A 22,923-nucleotide genomic window follows, 5' to 3' on the forward strand; every position below is an offset into this window, starting at 1 on the left:
CGGAATTCCGATACCCGCAAGTATCGGCCGATACCCGATACTTGCGGTATCGGAATGCTCAACACTAGTAGCCATATGTACTTCAATAATGGCTTGGATTATTTTAACAGGTGCCATTAATGTATGATACACAAATAAAAAAGATTCCTCTGGATTCATATTTTTGTAGCATAAAAATAATCTAGTAAATATAATAAATCTAAATATTTCACATAATAAATGAAGACTTTTATACATATAATAAAATTGTAATCTCTCAAATATATATTATTATCTTCTCTTGCACAAAACAATAGTTCAAATTTTAAGACTTTTTTTTTAACTTATACCTGCTCTTTTAATAGTCATTTAAATGTATATGTATTTATGTATAAATGTATGTTTATATTAGCAAATGCAAAGTATTGGCTATATTGTGAAATAAATCTTCTAAAATGCAAAAATATAAGTAAATGATGGATTTAGCACCTTAGTCAACACCACTACGACTTGAAACTGACCTGTGATATTAGAGACTAGCATCCCCCTATGGATGACAATGCAGCAGCTATCAGCTGCACACTATACCTGACAAATTGCTGCATCAGCCATGATTAGTGTTGGTACTGACCATGGCCATTTAACCCTTAAATACTGCTGTCAATTGTGACTACAACATGCTTTAACCCCATCAGCATCCTGAGATTTTGATGGTGTAGTCCTGGTGTTTGCCATTGCAATTCATGGCCAAATAATGGCCTTAGGGCCTTAGAGTCTGCCGGCTATAGTGGCTTGTTTAGAAGTTAGAAACATTTATGTGGTAAAAATACATTTTTTCATTCCTGTCATGTCACTTTCCATTAATTTATGAAAAGCACCTGATAGGTTAATGAACTACCTGAAAGCAATTTAGAACATGTTGAGGGGTGTTGTTTGGGAGTTTCCAATATATAGGACATCAAAAGTCACTTCAAACCTTGATAGGTCCCTAAAAAAATAAGTTTTGTAAACTTCCTTGAAAAAAATTTCAAATTACTGCAACATTTCTAAGCCTTCTAGAATGTTAACAAAATAAAATAACATTTTACAAAGGGTGCTGATGTAAAGCAGACATGTTATTTATTAATATTTTTGTATGGTATGACTATCTGGATTAAAGGGATAATCATTCAACGTTTGAAAATTGCTAATTTTTGGAAATTTTTGTAAAATTTCTGTTATTTTTATAAATAAACACAAAACATATCAACCTAAATTTACCATTATCATAAAATATAGTGTGTCACAAAAGAAATATCTAAAAATCAACGGGATATGTTGAAGCATTCCAGAGTTATTACTACATAAAGTGTTATGGAAATTTGGTTTGGATAAATCTATCCTTGTGTGTGCTGCGGGCGTTCCCAATTAGTATGAGTATTTTGAGCACTCAAGAATGAGACTGCACAATATTGTGTCAATAACATTCCACCAATACTGACAATTTATTGTACATACATAGTTTTATAATTGCATATAGAAAGGAGTGGTTAGGGGTGGTTAGTTAATTACCATATTGTCTAGCTCCTCTGTTATTGGTTATCTAAATATATATGGAATATTGTGATTAATGCACATATGGATGCTCATTAAGCAACTAAAATGTAGCTCTGCATCTAGGACAAATTTGAGACATCTGATCAGCACTTAATACATCTGGCGTTGTTCCGCTTTTGCATAGAAAACCCCCATATGGTCTGTCTGGCTTATATCAGTTTAGGTCAGCCATTTTAAACCATTGATTATAATGTATATATTAGCTGTGAGTATATGAGTATATATGATTATAGAGGAGTATACATGCAAGTGAGATCTACATTATATATATTTCTATCACAAGCCCCCCTTAGATATCACTAGTCCTAATCCTAGCCTACTGTCCCAAAGCACTGCAACTCTTTTGTGCTGCTGGGGAACTGATGCAAGCCTAGCTGTTATGGTTCTCAATGGCAAGAGAACATAGCCCAGCAAACATAAGTACTAGCTCTTGGAAGGATGGAAACTAAACTGACCATGAACTAAACCTGCCGCACAACTAACAGTAGCCGGGTAGCGTTGCCTACGTTTTTATCCCTAGACGCCCAGCGCCGGCCGGAGGACTAACTAATCCTGGCAGAGGAAAATATAGTCCTGGCTCACCTCTAGAGAAATTTCCCCGATAGGCAGACAGAGGCCCCCACATATATTGGCGGTGATTTTAGATGAAATGACAAACGTAGTATGAAAATAGGTTTAGCAAAATTGAGGTCCGCTTACTAGATAGCAGGAAGACAGAAAGGGCACTTTCATGGTCAGCTGAAAACCCTATCAAAATACCATCCTGAAATTACTTTAAGACTCTAGTATTAACTCATAACATCAGAGTGGCAATTTCAGATCACAAGAGCTTTCCAGACACAGAAACAAAACTACAGCTGTGAACTGGAACAAAATGCAAAAACAAACGAGGACTAAAGTCCAACTTAGCTGGGAGTTGTCTAGCAGCAGGAACATGCACAGAAAGGCTTCTGATTACAATGTTGACCGGCATGGAAGTGACAGAGGAGCAAGGTTAAATAGCGACTCCCACATCCTGATGGAAACAGGTGAACAGAGGGGATGATGCACACCAGTTCAATTCCACCAGTGGCCACCGGGGGAGCCCAAAATCCAATTTCACAACAGTACCCCCCCCTCAAGGAGGGGGCACCGAACCCTCACCAGAACCACCAGGGCGATCAGGATGAGCCCTATGAAAGGCACGGACCAGATCGGAGGCATGAACATCAGAGGCAGTCACCCAAGAATTATCCTCCTGACCGTATCCCTTCCATTTGACCAGATACTGGAGTTTCCGTCTGGAAACACGGGAGTCCAAGATTTTTTCCACAACGTACTCCAACTCGCCCTCAACCAACACCGGAGCAGGAGGCTCAACGGAAGGCACAACCGGTACCTCATACCTGCGCAACAATGACCGATGAAAAACATTATGAATAGAAAAAGATGCAGGGAGGTCCAAACGGAAGGACACAGGGTTAAGAATCTCCAATATCTTGTACGGGCCGATGAACCGAGGCTTAAACTTAGGAGAAGAAACCCTCATAGGGACAAAACGAGAAGACAACCACACCAAGTCCCCAACACAAAGCCGAGGACCAACCCGACGCCGGCGGTTGGCAAAAAGCTGAGTCTTCTCCTGGGACAACTTCAAATTGTCCACTACCTGCCCCCAAATCTGATGCAACCTCTCCACCACAGCATCCACTCCAGGACAATCCGAAGATTCCACCTGACCAGAAGAAAATCGAGGATGAAACCCCGAATTACAGAAAAAAGGAGACACCAAGGTGGCAGAGCTGGCCCGATTATTGAGGGCAAACTCCGCTAAAGGCAAAAAAGCAACCCAATCATCCTGATCTGCAGACACAAAACACCTCAAATATGTCTCCAAGGTCTGATTCGTCCGCTCGGTCTGGCCATTTGTCTGAGGATGGAAAGCAGACGAGAAAGACAAATCTATGCCCATCCTAGCACAGAATGCTCGCCAAAATCTAGACACGAATTGGGTTCCTCTGTCAGAAACGATATTCTCCGGAATACCATGCAAACGGACCACATTTTGAAAAAACAGAGGAACCAACTCGGAAGAAGAAGGCAACTTAGGCAGGGGAACCAAATGGACCATCTTAGAGAAACGGTCACACACCACCCAGATGACAGACATCTTCTGAGAAACAGGAAGATCCGAAATAAAATCCATCGAGATGTGCATCCAGGGCCTCTTCGGGATAGGCAAGGGCAACAACAATCCACTAGCCCGAGAACAACAAGGCTTGGCCCGAGCACAAACGTCACAAGACTGCACAAAGCCTCGCACATCTCGAGACAGGGAAGGCCACCAGAAGGACCTTGCCACCAAATCCCTGGTACCAAAGATTCCAGGATGACCTGTCAACGCAGAAGAATGAACCTCAGAAATGACTTTACTGGTCCAATCATCAGGAACAAACAGTCTACCAGGTGGGCAACGATCAGGTCTATCCGCCTGAAACTCCTGCAAGGCCCGCCGCAGGTCTGGAGAAACGGCAGACAATATCACTCCATCCTTAAGGATACCTGTAGGTTCAGAGTTACCAGGGGAGTCAGGCTCAAAACTCCTAGAAAGGGCATCCGCCTTAACATTCTTAGAACCCGGCAGGTAGGACACCACAAAATTAAACCGAGAGAAAAACAACGACCAGCGCGCCTGTTTAGGATTCAGGCGTCTGGCGGACTCAAGATAAATTAGATTTTTGTGGTCAGTCAATACCACCACCTGATGTCTAGCCCCCTCAAGCCAATGACGCCACTCCTCAAAAGCCCACTTCATGGCCAAAAGCTCCCGATTCCCAACATCATAATTCCGCTCGGCGGGCGAAAATTTACGCGAGAAAAAGGCACAAGGTCTCATCACGGAACAATCGGAACTTCTCTGCGACAAAACTGCCCCAGCTCCGATTTCAGAAGCGTCGACCTCAACCTGAAAAGGAAGAGCAACATCAGGCTGACGCAACACAGGGGCGGAAGAAAAGCGGCGCTTAAGCTCCCGAAAGGCCTCCACAGCAGCAGGGGACCAATCAGCAACATCAGCACCCTTCTTAGTCAAATCAGTCAATGGTTTAACAACATCAGAAAAACCAGCAATAAATCGACGATAAAAGTTAGCAAAGCCCAAAAATTTCTGAAGACTCTTAAGAGAAGAGGGTTGCGTCCAATCACAAATAGCCTGAACCTTGACAGGATCCATCTCGATGGAAGAGGGGGAAAAAATATATCCCAAAAAGGAAATCTTTTGAACCCCAAAAACGCACTTAGAACCCTTCACACACAAGGAATTAGACCGCAAAACCTGAAAAACCCTCCTGACCTGCTGGACATGAGAGTCCCAGTCATCCGAAAAAATCAAAATATCATCCAGATACACAATCATAAATTTATCCAAATAATCACGGAAAATGTCATGCATAAAGGACTGAAAGACTGAAGGGGCATTTGAAAGACCAAAAGGCATCACCAAATACTCAAAGTGGCCCTCGGGCGTATTAAATGCGGTCTTCCACTCATCCCCCTGCTTAATTCGCACCAAATTATACGCCCCACGGAGATCTATCTTAGAGAACCACTTGGCCCCCTTTATGCGAGCAAACAAATCAGTCAGCAGTGGCAACGGATATTGATATTTAACCGTGATTTTATTCAAAAGCCGATAATCAATACACGGTCTCAAAGAGCCATCTTTCTTAGCCACAAAGAAAAAACCGGCTCCTAAGGGAGATGACGAAGGACGAATATGTCCCTTTTCCAAGGACTCCTTTATATATTCTCGCATAGCAGCATGTTCAGGCACAGACAGATTAAATAAACGACCCTTAGGGTATTTACTACCCGGAATCAAATCTATGGCACAATCGCACTCCCGGTGCGGAGGTAATGAACCAAGCTTAGGTTCTTCAAAAACGTCACGATATTCAGTCAAGAATTCAGGAATCTCAGAGGGAATAGATGATGAAATGGAAACCACAGGTACGTCCCCATGCGTCCCCTTACATCCCCAGCTTAACACAGACATAGCTTTCCAGTCAAGGACTGGGTTATGAGATTGCAGCCATGGCAATCCAAGCACCAACACATCATGTAGGTTATACAGCACAAGAAAGCGAATAATCTCCTGATGATCCGGATTAATCCGCATAGTTACTTGTGTCCAGTATTGTGGTTTATTACTAGCCAATGGGGTGGAGTCAATCCCCTTCAGGGGTATAGGAGTTTCAAGAGGCTCTAAATCATACCCACAGCGTTTGGCAAAGGACCAATCCATAAGACTCAAAGCGGCGCCAGAGTCGACATAGGCATCCGCGGTAATAGATGATAAAGAACAAATCAGGGTCACAGATAGAATAAACTTAGACTGTAAAGTGCCAATTGAAACAGACTTATCAAGCTTCTTAGTACGCTTAGAGCATGCTGATATAACATGAGTTGAATCACCGCAATAGAAGCACAACCCATTTTTTCGTCTTAAATTCTGCCGTTCACTTCTGGACAGAATTCTATCACATTGCATATTCTCTGGCATCTTCTCAGTAGACACCGCCAAATGGTGCACAGGTTTGCGCTCCCGCAGACGCCTATCGATCTGGATAGCCATTGTCATGGACTCATTCAGACCCGCAGGCACAGGGAACCCCACCATAACATCCTTAATGGCATCAGAGAGACCCTCTCTGAAATTCGCCGCCAGGGCGCACTCATTCCACTGAGTAAGCACAGCCCATTTACGGAATTTCTGGCAGTATATTTCAGCTTCGTCTTGCCCCTGAGATAGGGACATCAAGGCCTTTTCCGCCTGAAGCTCTAACTGAGGTTCCTCATAAAGCAACCCCAAGGCCAGAAAAAACGCATCCACATTGAGCAACGCAGGATCCCCTGGAGCCAATGCAAAAGCCCAATCCTGAGGGTCGCCCCGGAGCAAGGAAATCACAATCCTGACCTGCTGAGCAGGATCTCCAGCAGAGCGAGATTTCAGGGACAAAAACAACTTGCAATTATTTTTGAAATTTTGAAAGCAAGATCTATTCCCCGAGAAAAATTCAGGCAAAGGAATTCTAGGTTCAGATATAGGAACATGAACAACAAAATCTTGTAAATTTTGAACTTTCGTGGTGAGATTATTCAAACCTGCAGCTAAACTCTGAATATCCATTTTAAACAGGTGAACACAGAGCCATTCCAGGATTAGAAGTAGAGAGAGAGAGAGAAAGGCTGCAATATAGGCAGACTTGCAAGAGATTCAATTACAAGCACACTCAGAACTGAAGGGAAGGGAAAAAAAAAAAATAAAAATCTTCAGCAGACTTCTCTTTTCTCTCCTTTCTCTGTCAATTAATTTAACCCTTTATGGCCGGTCAAACTGTTATGGTTCTCAATGGCAAGAGAACATAGCCCAGCAAACATAAGTACTAGCTCTTGGAAGGATGGAAACTAAACTGACCATGAACTAAACCTGCCGCACAACTAACAGTAGCCGGGTAGCGTTGCCTACGTTTTTATCCCTAGACGCCCAGCGCCGGCCGGAGGACTAACTAATCCTGGCAGAGGAAAATATAGTCCTGGCTCACCTCTAGAGAAATTTCCCCGATAGGCAGACAGAGGCCCCCACATATATTGGCGGTGATTTTAGATGAAATGACAAACGTAGTATGAAAATAGGTTTAGCAAAATTGAGGTCCGCTTACTAGATAGCAGGAAGACAGAAAGGGCACTTTCATGGTCAGCTGAAAACCCTATCAAAATACCATCCTGAAATTACTTTAAGACTCTAGTATTAACTCATAACATCAGAGTGGCAATTTCAGATCACAAGAGCTTTCCAGGCACAGAAACGAAACTACAGCTGTGAACTGGAACAAAATGCAAAAACAAACGAGGACTAAAGTCCAACTTAGCTGGGAGTTGTCTAGCAGCAGGAACATGCACAGAAAGGCTTCTGATTACAATGTTGACCGGCATGGAAGTGACAGAGGAGCAAGGTTAAATAGCGACTCCCACATCCTGATGGAAACAGGTGAACAGAGGGGATGATGCACACCAGTTCAATTCCACCAGTGGCCACCGGGGGAGCCCAAAATCCAATTTCACAACACCTAGCGCCTACGCCCCACTCCGTACAGACTTTTTGCAAATGAGCGGTCAGGAGATCTGTCCCTAACGGGGGTTCGTTGCAATCAGTCTCTTAGTCAATAGCATGTGTAGTGTATTCTTTATCAGGTAGGTCATCTATTCGGTCAGGCAGGGCATCCACAACATCATTCTGGCTTGGGTGTCATCTTCTGATAGGGGAGCTTTCTTGCAATGCGATGAGTGGATCCAAGTGGGTCTTTCCTCCAGTTTCACAGAGATTGGTGTCGTCAGCAGCTCTTGAACAGGACCATCAAATCTGGGATCGAGTGGTGTTCTCCTTACAAACTTTTTCACCAACACCCAGTCTCCTGGCTTCAAGGAGTATGTACCGGACACTGAATCTGGATCTGGCAATGAAGAAAAAAACTCGAGAATGGATATTAGCAAGTTTCTTGGTGAGTTCAATTACATAAGCAGACAAAGTTTCATATTGCATAGTCAGCTGCTGAGGGAAAGGATACCCCTAACCTGGGGCTAGACCCAAACAAAATTTCATATGGTGACAGCTTTTCTGGTCCTCTGGAAGTGTGCCTTACACTAAGTAGTGTGATTGGGAGTGTCTCCTGCCAGGGTTTGCGTGTCTCTTGGGCAACTTTCAACATCCTGTTCTTAAGTGTCCCATTCAGACTTTCTACTTTCTCGCTACTCTGGGGATTGTAAGGAGTGTGTAGGCCCAAGTCTGACCCTACTGCTGACCAGATCACTCGTGTGAGATTTGCTGTGAATGCGGTTCCCTGGTCACTCTCTATCATTTCTAGGACCCCATATCTGCATATCTCATCTCTGAGAGTAGCTTCTTTGCAGTAGTCTTTGCTGACTGGTTCCTCACTGGGAAAGTTTCTGGCCATCCTGAGAACACGTCCACGACCATAAGGGCATATTCGAATCCTTCACTTGGCGGGATTTGGATGTGGTCTATCTGGATCCTCTGGAAGGGGTACAGTGGTCTGGCAAGATGATGTGTGGGAACTTTCTCCATTCTTCCAGGGTTGCATTTGCCGCAGGTCAAACAGCTGCTAGTGAACTTGGCTGTTAGGGTGGAGATCCCTGGAGCGAACCAGTAAGCACCAATCAGATCATTCTTCTGTGTCTTTGATCTGTGTGTGGGCCCATGTGCCCACTGGACCACCATAGGGCATAGGGTAGATACTTTGGGGTAAACAGGGTTTGTAGTCCATTGAGTATACCCTTCCTTCTTCATGCGTTGCTCCCTTCCGCATCCAGCATTCCTTCTTGTCCTTTGGGGCTTGCTCTTGCAGCTTTTTGAGCAGATCCCACGACGTCATCTGGTCAGGTTTCTTGTCTTCAGTCGTCCCGTAGTAGCCGTCTGGCTCTACGACCTCTCCCACTTCTCCATATTTTCTTCCTTTAACTGCTTCTTTGGCTGCCATATCCGCCTTGTTACTACCCCGTGCCTCAACTGTGTTTAGTTTTCCATGTGCTTTGACTTTTAGTACTGCCACCATTTTTGGAAGTTGAAGTGCGTTCAGCAGGTCCTTAATGGCTCCATGATGCTTCATGGTTGTTCCGCTTGCTGTGATGAAGTCCCTTGCAGCCCAGATGGGTCCAAAGTTGTGTGCTATGCCATGCGAATACCTTGAATTGGTATATATGTTCGCAGTCTTATCTTCTGCCATCTGGTAGGCCTTCGTCAGCGCTATCAGTTCTGCTTCCTGGGCTGACAGACTAGGCAGTAGACTTCTGGACCACAGGATCTCTTGATTGCTGGTCACTGCACATCCCATGTGGAATCTTCCTTCATCATCTGCAAATCCAGAGCCATACACGTAGAGGATCAACTCTGGTTTGGTCAGTGGCTCTTCTGCCACCTTGGGTAGTCCTGCTGTTTCCTGTTGCATGATGCTGAAGCAATCATGGTCATCCGTCCGGAGCAAATCCAGATCCCTGCAGAAGGTATCATGCAGATTTTGATCAGAATTTTTATCTGAGGGTCCATATCTGTATCTCCCCTTGGGAGTGGGAGTAGAGTGGACGGATTGAGGACTGTGCATCTGCAGATGGTGACATTGTCAGGCAGGAGTAGAGAGCACTGGAGGCGAAGATGCCTGGCGGTGGAGAGATGTTTTGGCTGGGTTTGGTTGAGGATTGCTGAGATGTCATGCGGAGCCAGGATTTCGAATGGTTTTTCCAATGATGTCAGCAGTCCTGTCCAGGAGGGTGTGTGCTGCAACTGCTGCTCTCATGCGGAAGGAAGAGGCTCCCCTTGCAACTGGATCCAGGCGAGCTGAAAAGTAGTCTAAAGGCCCCGTCTCACTTAGCGATGCTAAAGCGATCCCGACAACGATACGACCTGTCAGGGATCGTTGCTGCGTCGCTATGTGGTCGCTGGTGAGATGTCAAACAGTGAGATCTTCCCAACGATCGCTGCTGCGATCTCACTGTTTGACATCTCACCAGCGACCTGTAGCGACCTGTACAAAGATGTCACATGGGAGCTATTATGACGATTCAGTGTCTGAGTCGTCAACGAGGTCGTTGGTAAGGTGTCAAACACAGCGATGTGTGCTACCCAGCGGGACCTCAATGATCAAAAAAAGGTCCAGGCCATTCCGACACGACCTCACAGCAGGGGCCTGGTCGCTGCTACGTGTCACACATAGCGAGATCGCTACTGAGGTCGCTGTTGCGTCACAAAACTTGTGACTCAGCAGCGATCACGCTAGCGATCTCGCTTAGTGAGACAGGGGCTTAAAGGTCTCTGCTTTCCCCCCTGAAGCTGCGTCAGGACTCCAGTAGCAAGGCCTTCTTTTTCCATCAAGTAGAGATGGAATGGCTTCTCGTAGTCAGGTAGGCCTAGTGCTGGCGCTGAGACTACAGAGCCTTTTAACTTCTTGAATGAGCTGAAGGCTGCATCTGTCAGGAGGAACGGGGTCACGCTGACGTATTCACACAGAGGCTGCATTAGGACTGAGGCATCAGGGATCCAGGCTCTGCAATACGAAACTAGACCAAGGAAGGCCTGTAGCACCTTTGGAGTTGTTGGAGGAACCATCTTCTCCACTGTGGTCTTCCGGTCATCTGTCAGGTGTTTCACCTGGTGAGCAATACAGTGTCTCTGGAACGTAACTCGCTTCAGACACCACTGGACTTTGTTCTTTGAGACCTTGCAGTGCTGCTCTGCCAGGTAGAGTAGAAGAGACAAGAGATGGGCTTTACACGTGTCAAAGCCAACTGCACAAAGGAGTAGATTGTCCACGAATTGTAGCAGGGTTACTTCTGCATGTTCTGTGACCCAGTTGGTGAGGACTCTGGACATTGCTTTGGTGAACTGTGAAGGGATGTTCTGGGCCCACTGTGGCATCACTGTCCATGTGTGGTGTCCCCCCTGGTGCGTTAAGGCAAACAGGTACTGGTCATCCGGGTGAAGGGAAACACTGAAGAAAACATTATCCAGGTTGGTCACTGTGAACACTTTTGCTGTGGCAGGCACATTTGAGAGCAGAGTGTGCGGATTCGGCACAATTGGAGTTTCAAACACCGTGGCGTCATTTATAGCTCTCAGGTCATGTATCATTCTGAACTTGGCTGGCTTTCCTTTTACAGTCTTTTTCTTGACCGGGAAAAGCCGGTATTGCAAGGCGATGTGCAAGGAACAATGATTCCTATTTCCAGGTAGACCTTCAGTTGGTCAGAGGCAGCTTTACTCTAGGCTTGGCCTGGGCCTTACGAGGGTACGGGGTACCTGGCTTGAGTGACACCCATACTGGGGCAACTTGAGGTTTCCTCGCGTCCTGGGGTTCCTTAGACCATAGACTTTCTGGTACTACATCCAGAACCTCCTTGGGTAGGCCTCATCGGTTGTTTAAGGTTATTGTAGGGCCGCCAGCATGATTCTTCTTGGGTCAGGGATGAAGAAAGTGTCACTGTCCCATCTTCCTGGAACACTGTGGTTGCCTTCAGCTTCTGCAGAAGGTCCGCTCCCAGCAGGATGAGTAGAAGGTCCTTGACACCACAAACTGGGACAGGATAGAGTGTCCTGGCTGAGTGCACATGCTTAGTGGCTTTGTAAGCTGAGAATATCTGACTTGACCATCAATGCCCATGCGAGACACAGAGGTTTCTGATAAGCAGGTGGGATCAGGGAGTTCCACAGGTCACATCACACTTCTGGCTGCACCAGTGTCCACAAGAAAAGACCCGACAATGCCATCCACTTTAAGAGTAATTTGAGGTATTGGTCCTGCAGATGAGGTTTTACATGTCAGGAGCGTAGTGTCTTGTGGACCTAGCTTGCTTGCCCCTGTCCTATGGACGGGGAACTTCACTGCTTTCTGTACTTCTTCCTTGACCTGTTTCTCTGGACCAACTCTTTGGTGGCATGGATGCTCTGCACTGGTTCCGGAAATGGCCAAACTTGCCAGGGTTGCAACACTTGACACTTCTTCTGTCTTTGTAGGGTGGTTGCGCTTCCAGGTCAGTGGTCACCATGAGAGGGGCTGTCTTCTGTACCCCTGGTTGGGACTCAATCCCTTTGGCTACTGTGGACAATGGCATAATGGGTACTGTAGCGGCAGCGGGGTCTGGCCTGATGATTTAAGCTGCAGTGGTAAGATGGGGCCTGCAGGTGCGTCCGTGGCGAGGCCCGGGGTGCCATAAGTCCAGAGGCTGCACCCAGCCCAAGGTCTTGGGGCATTACAGGGGCTGCGTCTGCATCTGCCATCACTTCTTCCTCCCCCTGCTAACCTTATTGAGGTCGGTGTCTCCTCTCCGGAGTCAGCAGCGGTTCTTCCGGTGTGTCGCTCGGCACTTTGCAGCATCTTCACCTCTGGCTCCCCTTCCGACATTCTCAGCAGCACGGTACCCATTTCCTTCTTCGCGCTCTTTGTGGCGCTATAATGGTGGCAGTTTTGGCGACAATCGGCAATAAACAGTCTCCTAGGCGCACATAATCCGTTTTCCTGGGTCAGTCCACTGCTATTGACCTGTTCTCAGGCCTAGCCACTAAGTGGTTTCCTTTTTTTTTCTCAGTCCATGCACAAAGGCCTGTGCCAACATTTGCCTGTGTATCTGGTCATGAATGGTGAAGCCCAAGTCTTGGAAAACTTGCATTACTCTGCCAGGAAACTTCTTTACAGTTTATGTCAGCCATTTTAAGCCATTGATTATAATGTATATATTAGCTGTGAGTATATGAGTATATATGATTATAGGGGAGTATACATGCAAGTGAGATCTACATTATATATATATTTCTATCACAAAAGTGACACATTAGATTTAAAAAAAATTGGCCTGGTTGTTAAGGTGTTAAATAGATATCTAAATGGAGGTTTAGTAGTGCTCATGACTAGTGTTGAGCATTCCGATACCGCAAGTATCGGGTATCGGCCGATACTTGCGGGTATCGGAATTCCGATACCGAGATCCGATACTTTTGTGGTATCGGGTATCGGTATCGAAACAACATTAATGTGTAAAACAAAGAATTAAAATAAAAAATATTGCTATACTCACCTCTCCGACGCAGCCTGGACCTTACCGAGGGAACCGGGAGCCTTCTTTGCTTAAAATGCGCGCTTTTACTTCCTTCCGTGACGTCACGGCTTGTGATTGGTCGCGTGCCGCCAATGTGGCCGCGACGCGACCAATCACAGCAAGCCGTGACGTAATTTTCAGGTCCTCAATGCCTAATTCTAGGCATTCAGGATTTTAAAATTACGTTCCGGCTTGTGATTGGTCGCATCGCGGTCACATGGGCGACGCGACCAATCACAAGCCGTGACGTCACGGGAGGCAGGAAACGCGCGCATTTTTAAAATTACGTCACGGCTTGTGATTGGTTGCGTGCCGCCCATGTGACCGCGACGCGACCAATCACAAGCCGGAACGTAATTTTAAAATCCTGAATGCCTAGAATTAGGCATTGAGGACCTGAAAATTACGTCACGGCTTGCTGTGATTGGTCGCGTCGCGGCCACATGGGCGGCACGTGACCAATCACAAGCCGTGACGTCACGGAAGGAAGTAAAAGCGCGCATTTTAAGCAAAGAAGGCTCCCGGTTCCCTCGGTGAGGTCCAGGCTGCGTCGGAGAGGTGAGTATAGCAATATTTTTTATTTTAATTCTTTATTTTACACATTAATATGGTTCCCAGGGCCTGAAGGAGAGTTTCCTCTCTTTCAGACCCTGGGAACCATCAGGAATACCGTCCGATACTTGAGTCCCATTGACTTGTATTGGGATCGGGTATCGGTATCGGATTAGATCCGATACTTTGCCGGTATCGGCCGATACTTTCCGATACCGATACTTTCAAGTATCGGACGGTATCGCTATACACTACTCATGACTCTTCAATTTATTATTTTTTTTAATGTTCCCAAAGTTTTTCACTTTAGTACAAAAGAAGGTCTGCTCAAATGCGTGAATTTCATGCTCAGAAGAATGACATACAGTATGTCAAAACAGAAGAGTGGTAACTTCAGCACTGAAAAATATGATGCTCATGAAATTTGCTGAATAAGTGATATTTAATGAAACTCCGACCAATGCGGATACAGAACAGAATCCAACGTTTCAGCCAATTTGTGGCCTTTGTCAAGGTTATGTGTCTATATAATATATATACAGTATACACATGGATACATGCATAAACTGCATGCATGGCAGAGATGTAACCACAGAATAAACAGCATGCATTGCTGAGATGAAAAGAAAAGCGAAAGGAAAAATAAAAAGAGGAAAAGTAAAGGAGATAGGAAGAAATTAAAAGATGGGTTACTTACTATTTTGAATGTATCTTAAGAAATATTATTTATTTCTTTGTCCTATGTTGTATTCATTTTGTATGTATACTTAATTTTCTGTATACAATATTGACAGACAACCCTGACAAAGGCCACAAATCAGCTGACAAGCTGAATTCTGTTCTGTATCCCCTTTGGTTGGAGTTTCATTAAATATCCCTCATAGCAAGTTTTCAGCATCACAGCAGGGGAAATATAGAATTCCATAGTTTCTATTAAATTCAATGGGCTGTCAATATAATATACAGACATGTAAGTTCTTCCAGAGCCTGAAACCCTCTGTGTAGCCACTGTCTAGTATAGCTAGTAGATGTTTTTTTTTCATGAACAACACCACTCCCGCACTTGGCCTATATATTAGGGTATGTGCTTATGCAGTTTTTTCAGGAGTTTCTTGTAGTTGGCCCACTCCGAAATAGGCCTGAAAAGTCATTCAACTAACACTGGAAAGACCATTATTATTTATCTCTATTGCAAAACCATTTTGCTGTTCTTATGCTCAGTGTTTTGAGCAATTTTTCACCACTTCAGGTTTTGTAGAAAAAAAAAACCTCATGGAAAAAAAATCACATGTCCTTATGTAGTCCACTCCAAAATAGGCAATGTCAAATCAGAAGCCCGAACCTTTTGCTTCAGGAAAAAATCTCTTACAAAATACTTAAAAAAATCTTCAAAACTGCTTCAAGAAACTCTTTAAAAAATTCCCATAGCATATGTGCATGCGATGTCATTGAGATGTCAACGCAGGCATAATAATAATAATAATATAATAATTTTTATTTATATAGCGCCAACATATTCCGCAGCGCTTTACAACTTATAGAGGGGACTTGTACAGACAATAGACATTACAGCATAACAGAAATCACAGTTCAGAACAGATACCAGTAGGAATGAGGGCCCTGCTCGCAAGCTTACAACCTATGAGGAAAAGGGGAGACACAAGAGGTGGATGGTAACAATTGCTTTAGTTATTTGGACCAGCCATAGTGTAAGGCTCGGGTGTTCATGTAAAGCTGCATGAACCAGTTAACAGCCTAGGTATGTAACAGTACAGACATAGAGTGCTATTAACTGCATAAAGTGTATGAGAACATGATGAGAGGAACCTGATTATGGTTATTTTTTTTATTTTATTTTTTTTATTGGCCACACAGGGATCATTAGGTTAATGCGTTGAGGCGGTAGGCCAGTCTGAACAAATGCGTTTTTAGGGCATGCTTAAAACTGTGGGGATTGGGGATTAATCGTATTAACCTGGGAAGTGCATTCCAAAGAATCGGCGCAGCACGTGTAAAGTCTTGGAGACAGGAATGGGAGGTTCTGATTATTGAGGATGCTAACCTGAGGTCATTAGCGGAGCGGAGGGCACAGGTAGGGTGGTAGACTGAGACCAGAGAGGAGATGTAGGGTGGTGCTGAGCCATGGAGTGCTTTTTGGATGAGGGTAGTAGTTTTGTACTGGATTCTGGAGTGGATGGGTAGCCAGTGTAATGACTGGCACAAGGTAGAGGCTTCGGTGTAACGGTTGGTGAGGAATATGATCCTGGCAGCAGCATTCAGGACAGATTGGATCATTGGAGGCATTAAGTTTTCTGAGACAAAGCCACTTGAAGAAAGCACTAGTGGTCATTTTCTTGAGGCCAGTGGCTTTGCCATTGTTCTTCTGGGCTGCCAAGTACAGGCAGCTTCCTAATGAATGCCAGCTGAAGAATTAGAATGTCAATTTTTTTAACCGCTTCAAGGTTTCCAAACCCTAACACCGTTAAAAGAAGTGACATAAGGCGGAACATGTGCACAGTAATGTCAGTTTGATATAATCTTTTTCTTGAGTTTTCAGACCAGAACTGAATAGAAACTCCAAGTTCTTGAAGAGCTTTGAGATTTGGAGAATGATTTGGAGAGTTTCAGTTCAGTTTCTGGACAGTTTCTACTCCAAAAATGCCTCAAAAAACTCTGTGTGCACATAACTTAAAGGTATATGTACATGGAGCTTTTTGAGGACTTTTTGGAGAAAACAGTTGAAACTTTCCATATCCTCCTCCCCATTTCAAAATTCCTCAAAAACGTTAACTTTCTACTCAAAATGGCTCCGTTTGCACATACACTTTGAGCGGAAAGTCTCCAAATCCTTTTCCAAATCTAAAAACTAATCAATAATTTGGAATTTTTGCCGAGTTAGTTCTCTGAAAACTCTGTGTGCATACCCTAAAGAATGAGTATTTATTAAAGTGATTTTGGCTTAAAAATGTGCTGTTTTTTGTGATCCAAAGGGCTTACTTACACTAGCATACAGCATCCGATGATTCTCTTATGTGAAAAAATTGGATGCTTTATGCAAATGAGCCTCGACTCAAACTCTGCTGTGAGCGTTAGTCAAGTGTCAGAGACGATGGGCAACTTGGTTGTCCGGTCAAAACCAATAAGTCTGCAGTCACTCTGTGTGACTGCAAGACTATGAATGCCCCAGGGCATGCACTGTGCACTGTGGGGATTCGCTGGTTTCAGACACGGAACCGGAGAGTATGTATGAGTTATACAAGTGGGCGTGGCCTTGCTCTCCATACATTCTTAGTAGGACATGCCCACTGGCTTGCTGTGTCACCAGATGGGATGTGGCCTCAACTCAATACAAGTGTATGGAGCAAGGCCACACTCATTCTCCAGGGGTATGTAAAAAAACCCTTTTTTCCTGGGTCTGAAACTGGCAAATTCCTGCAGCGCACAATGCGTGCACTGGGGGGAATCGTAAGTCTGCAGTCACACAGAGTGACTTCAGACTCATGAGTTTTGACCAGACAACCCCTTTAATTTCTCTATCTTCTCCATTCTGTGTGTAAGCATTTATCAGACTGCACTTAGTCCGATGACATCCGATGTTTTGCACTCACCCATAGACTTGTATGGGTGTGCCGTCCTATATATGCTACCAATCGCAGCATACGGTGATTATTTTCTCATGCCGATCCGTCATGACAAAAAAAATGGTGGCCGGCTCTGTTCCAAGGTATCACGTTGGAGCGCATGCTATCCGGTGAAATTTTGGATAGAACTCATCCGAGTTATACGCTGGCTAGTCGCCAGTGTCAGCGTACCCATAATTAAACTCCATGTGTACATACTCTTATATAGCAAACTTTTCACCCTAATTTCTTTTACTGGATATTTACTAGATATTCCAAAAATGATGAGCTGAGGATCAGTAATAGTAAACAGGACTCACTGGTATCATTTTAAAAATATTTATTTTAATTATGCATCTGAGCATATAAGTAGCAACAAAAAAGTACCTTGTGAGTTAAATTATAGTTTGTAAATCAATTTTACAGAAAATATAATTTGCTTTACTGTTACTTGTATTATACTCCAAGTTTACTTAAATTAGGCTCTGATTTCTATGACATATTTGCTATATTGACATGGGAGAAAGACACTGAGGTCGATTCATCAAGACTAGCATTGTGCAATATCGCGCTACGCCAGTTTGGATGGAGTACATAAAGTCCCAAATTTAGTAAGAGGTGTGCACTTTTTTGAGTGGTGTGCGCCTCTGTTTGTTGTATTGGAAATGCTGCTGCTGAATTTCTGCAGTGTAGAACACCAGCACTTTTGATAAACTGGACAGGAGGGTGTAGCAACACTTTGTCCGGTCCGGCTCCTCCCGTGATCCACCCATTTAGGCAGAGCTTATTCAAACTGGTGTGAAAACGTTGCATAAAAAATTGCGACTTTAAAAAACATTTACAACACTTTAGTCGCTTAAAAGTTTTGGTTAATTGGCCTTTTTTATGTATATTTTTGCTAACTCAAAATTATTTCAGAAATTTAACTTGTACCTTATTATCCCTATAATGCTAATTCCTACATAGTTTATTACATACTCATTGGGGGTCTGACTGCTGGTTCTCCAGTTGTCCCAAGAGCAAAGCTCTGAATATGCAAAGGCCTCTGCAGAGCAGCTGATTGAATGGAGTGGAGGTGCGCATACTTGAGCTCTGCTGCCTTCACTGTCTATGGAATAAAACTAAGTACAGATCGCGGCTATTTCCAGCAATATCACAGACAATAAATTGAGCCTATTTAAGCCAGGTCTCTGCAGAACTCCTTTCTCTTGGATCTGGAGAACCATTCTCAAGATTGCTGTGGATCCCAGCAGTAAGATCCATAGAAAGGACTAAGCTATCCCTCATTCTGTGCAATTTGGGGTTTAACATTTTAAGTGAAAGACCTGTCGACATGCTTAGTCATCCTATAGTTGTAATTAAAAAATATTGCTTTTTCTTGAGAGTCTTTCTTTCTTTCTGTCCAACCCCCCCAGTGCTATTTTGCAGAAACATCCTGATTATGAGTTCAGGTGAAGAATCCCTCCAGCTACAATTCATACCATAGCAAGGGCAGATCTGCCAATTCTGTTTAATATGTAGACAGATCAATACATTTTGCATCATGTTAGTGCATTTTAATCTTTTTTCAAGACAGTACTTCTCCTTGTAAAGTTGCAGTACCTTCTGAGTGAGACACAGTGTTTAAAACATACAGCAAAAAAGTATAAAATTATAAATTACTATTTGCAACAAATTGCACCAAAATCCCCCAAAGTCTAGACACACTCACAATACAAAAATTCCGCCCCTTTGTCTTGCATGATAAAATGCTTCCTCAGCAGAATCTTACAAAAGGAAATCTCACTAGTGAGAAGGACATAGTAATAACTATCAATGAGATAGAATCATCTTAAAAGAGTTTGCCATTTTGAACAAAAAAAATGTTAATTACAGAATAAACTGATCCTGAAATCCTCATACGCTATTTCTAGAGCAACCAAGCAGCAAGTGTTCTAATTTTCTTATAGTGCCATCAATAGGAGGGAAAGTAAATGTCACAATGTTTTCATTGAAATCAAGGAACCCTAAAATGTTTGGGGTCCTCCAAGATACATTCTTTGCAACCATTCATTTCTCTGGCTCATAGATGAGGCTTCCAAAATAGAACCTCTATTATTTGTCAGCTGCTACATATTTAATGGAATGTGTCAGCAGGCCTTTACTATGTAATCTGAAGGCAGCATGAGGAAGCAGCTGAGACACTGAATTCTAGGATGTGTTAATTCTTTGAAAGTGCTTTTGTTTACTTACAATTAATGTTTTATTAGGAAAAGTGAAGAGAGCGGCACTTCCACAGGTGAAAAATAAAAACACTATTTTCTTTCTTTAAACTGTAAAACCCAACATGCAAAGATAATAATTAAGGCTTCCTGGGATGCCAGAAACGCGTCAGTTATATTTCTTTGTATGTTAAGTTTTACAATGTAAAGAAATAAAATAGTTCTTTTATTTCACCTCTGGAAGTGCCGCTCTCTTTACTTTTCCCATTGTTGCTGAGCCACTCCAGCCGGAGCCAAGGCACCCACCGGTTTTCCTCCCATGGACTTTCAACCTACCCAGTGTGATAAGCTCTGATACTTCTTTCTACTTTGAAGGTTTTATTGCTAAGAGATCATCACTGCAGGACTAGAGCACTGGTCTGACCACGCCCCCTCCTGTGATAAGCAGCTCTCTGTCAATAGACTATGTACATACAGGGCCTGGTGTGGGCAGGGTTACCTGTGGAGTGGGTGAGTGAGTTTTCTCAGCTCTGGTATATGCTGCATCAAAAACTCTGTGTCACATCTGCTGCACCTGGAAAACTAAGTGGTACTTGTTGGAACCAGGCTCACTTGTCCTATAGTGTGATGCTCTCAAATTACATAGCAAAATGCCTGCTGACAGATTCCCTTTAAGTCAATTGGCTAAATATTGTATAACACTATGTTTGGTGCATTTAAAATACTCTAGAAATGTTGACCTTTCATGAATATTCATGTATAGTATATGTTACAAGAAGAAATATCAGTAGTGTTCTTACAAGGTATGATCAGGCCTTTCTGCAAGCTTCAAAGCCTCATGCATTCCTGCAGCTGACAGCTTCCTGTTGATATTCCTGTACCTGCATTGTAACAGATTGCGATAAGTTGTTCTCAGGTCTCTATTAAAAAAGGCATAAATGAACGGATTTATCAGAGAGTTTGCATATCCCAGCCATAAAAATGTCCTCTCCATCCATAAAGGAATACAGCTGCACTCTGTTCCACAGATAAACGGTCTTGCAGTTGAAAGTATAAAAAAAGGCAGCCAGCAAATAGTAAAAGCCCCTACGATAATCCCAAGGGTAGTAGCTGCTTTCTGTTCTCTTTTAAAAATGGATATGTTTTTTCTGTCATTTCTCAGTAGTTTTGACAAATTTGTACATTCTTCCGATTCTTTGTGAATTTTTACAACTCCATTTGCTGCAATCATTCCATCACTTTCCTCTGATCGGGGGAACCCAGAAAACTTGTGTTTGGCAGCACTCCGCTTAGCAGCTTTGAATATTCTGTAATACATGAACAGCATGACCGACATGGGGATGTAAAAGGCAACAGCTGTGGAGTAAATGGTGTAGCCAAAATCTTGACTAATCAAGCAAACTTTGTCATCATTCACATTTTGAGCCCAACCGAAGAGAGGAGGTAACGTGATCGAGGCGGAAAGGAGCCAAACGCACAGGATCATTTTGGCCATACATTTCCCATTCTGCCTCACAGGGTAGGTCAGGGGTCGGGTGATTCCAAGATACCTGAAAATAAACATAGCAGTGTTATTTCATATCATTTATATGGACCATAAGAATAGATGTGGTGAGACTGCTTTTTTTTTAGGTAGACATGACAGGAGGGGAGATAAGTCATTTTTATTATTACATCATTGTTTTAGAACTTCATGATGTACAATAGCAAATTATATTGTGGTACTGTGTTAGCCAGAAAAATCGATGTGAATACTTTTCTGCCCAATGATGACAAAAGTATTTTTGGAGTGATACCTTTATTGGCTAACCAGAAAATAATATGTTTGCAAGCTTTCAGGGCACAGAGGTTCCTTCTTCAGGCTAGACTACAAATGTTTATGCACATCCAGTTGCAGCTTTTGCTGGCATCGGCGGGCCCCTGACCCACTGGGCCCGGACACAGAGGTGACCGCTGTGACTGTGGTCGTTACGCCGCTGGGTCCTATTGATTGATTAACATTCTTCTTTGCATGACTATGTATGCTAATACAGCTGTCAATCACTAGTATGACTGCCCTGTGGACTTATATGTATACAAACATCAGGGATTTCAATGAATATAATACAAATTATTCCATTAAACCTATATATCATTATGAACAACTTCTCCTTTTCTATACCGTTTTGTCCACAGGTGAGGACTGCATATACAATGTGACAAGTTCCCTTTAACCAATTGTGCAGAAAATCAATGGTAATACCACAGCAGCTCAGTCTTCTCACTATGATATCTATTTCATGGCCCCAAAAGAGTTTGATGCTCCACAAATGTTCCCCACACATAGACACACTGCATGATACTCCCACATTGAAATATCCCACACAATTTATCCACCAAATACCCCTCCACACACAGTATGATGACTTCACAGTGCTTTCAGCAAGTGTGATTATCTCACAGTACCCCAAAATTCTTTGATTTTGTCACAGCCAAAAACACAGTATTATACCAGCAATGTCCCCAACGTGCAGAATGATGTCCTCACAGCCCCACCCCATACACTATGATGACCTCTACAGCCCCGCACATAGAATGATGACCCACATAGCCCCTCACAGTATGATAGCCAGGGCAGCACCCTGTATAGTATGATGTACCTACAGTTCCCCCATACAGTATGATGTCCTCTAACTACCCAAACACAGTATGATGGCCCCCACAAACCTCACAGACTACAAAAGCCTCACAGCCTTCCACACAGTATGATGCCTACCCAGCCTGCCATACACAGTATAATGGCCACCATAGTTCCTCCCGCACTGCATAATGGCCCACACAGTATGTTGTTCACCACAACTGCACACAGTATGATACCCACAGTATGATACCCCTATACATAGTCCCCAACACTTTATATTGGCAAAATTGTAGAAAAAAAAAAGTTCACCTAGCACTATTCTCCTGATGCACTGCTCCGCTCTGTGTGCCCTGTGGACTGAGGCACCATGCAACAGGAGTGATCTAGTGCTTTGGTCTCACTTTCTTCAAAACTCAGATGCAAAGATTGAATTTTGGAGCAGTGAACCAATGGCAACGAGCCCCGCAACTCATGGGTCCAATGGCAACACATGTGATCTACTAGTAGCAGATGCCGGTGACTGAGAGACTTCGGCTTAGTAATCGACAAATAATAATTTTAAATATGAGTACAAAGACTATTCAACCAGGTATTTCAGATATTTTTGATTGATAACATTATTTAGTGTGGTGTAGTCATTTTCCCTGGAGAATTAGCAGGTTGATATACACAATAAAAGTGATAACATGCAAACATTTGCTCATTTTCTCACAGC

General features: G+C 43.5%; 1 protein-coding gene across 2 annotated transcripts in view; it reads right to left on the minus strand.

The window, feature by feature from the left end:
- Window positions 1-22,923, minus strand: part of HTR7 (5-hydroxytryptamine receptor 7) — a 261,610-nt gene that overhangs the window by 103,649 nt on the left and 135,038 nt on the right. For both annotated transcript variants that reach the window (XM_077258944.1, XM_077258945.1), the window contains exon 2: window positions 20,389-21,138. In XM_077258944.1, coding sequence (XP_077115059.1) covers window positions 20,389-21,138 — 750 coding nt within the window. The remainder of the gene's footprint in view (window positions 1-20,388; window positions 21,139-22,923) is intronic.

This window comes from Ranitomeya variabilis, chromosome 4, assembly GCF_051348905.1.
Source record: "Ranitomeya variabilis isolate aRanVar5 chromosome 4, aRanVar5.hap1, whole genome shotgun sequence".
Taxonomy (NCBI): Eukaryota; Metazoa; Chordata; class Amphibia; order Anura; family Dendrobatidae; genus Ranitomeya; species Ranitomeya variabilis.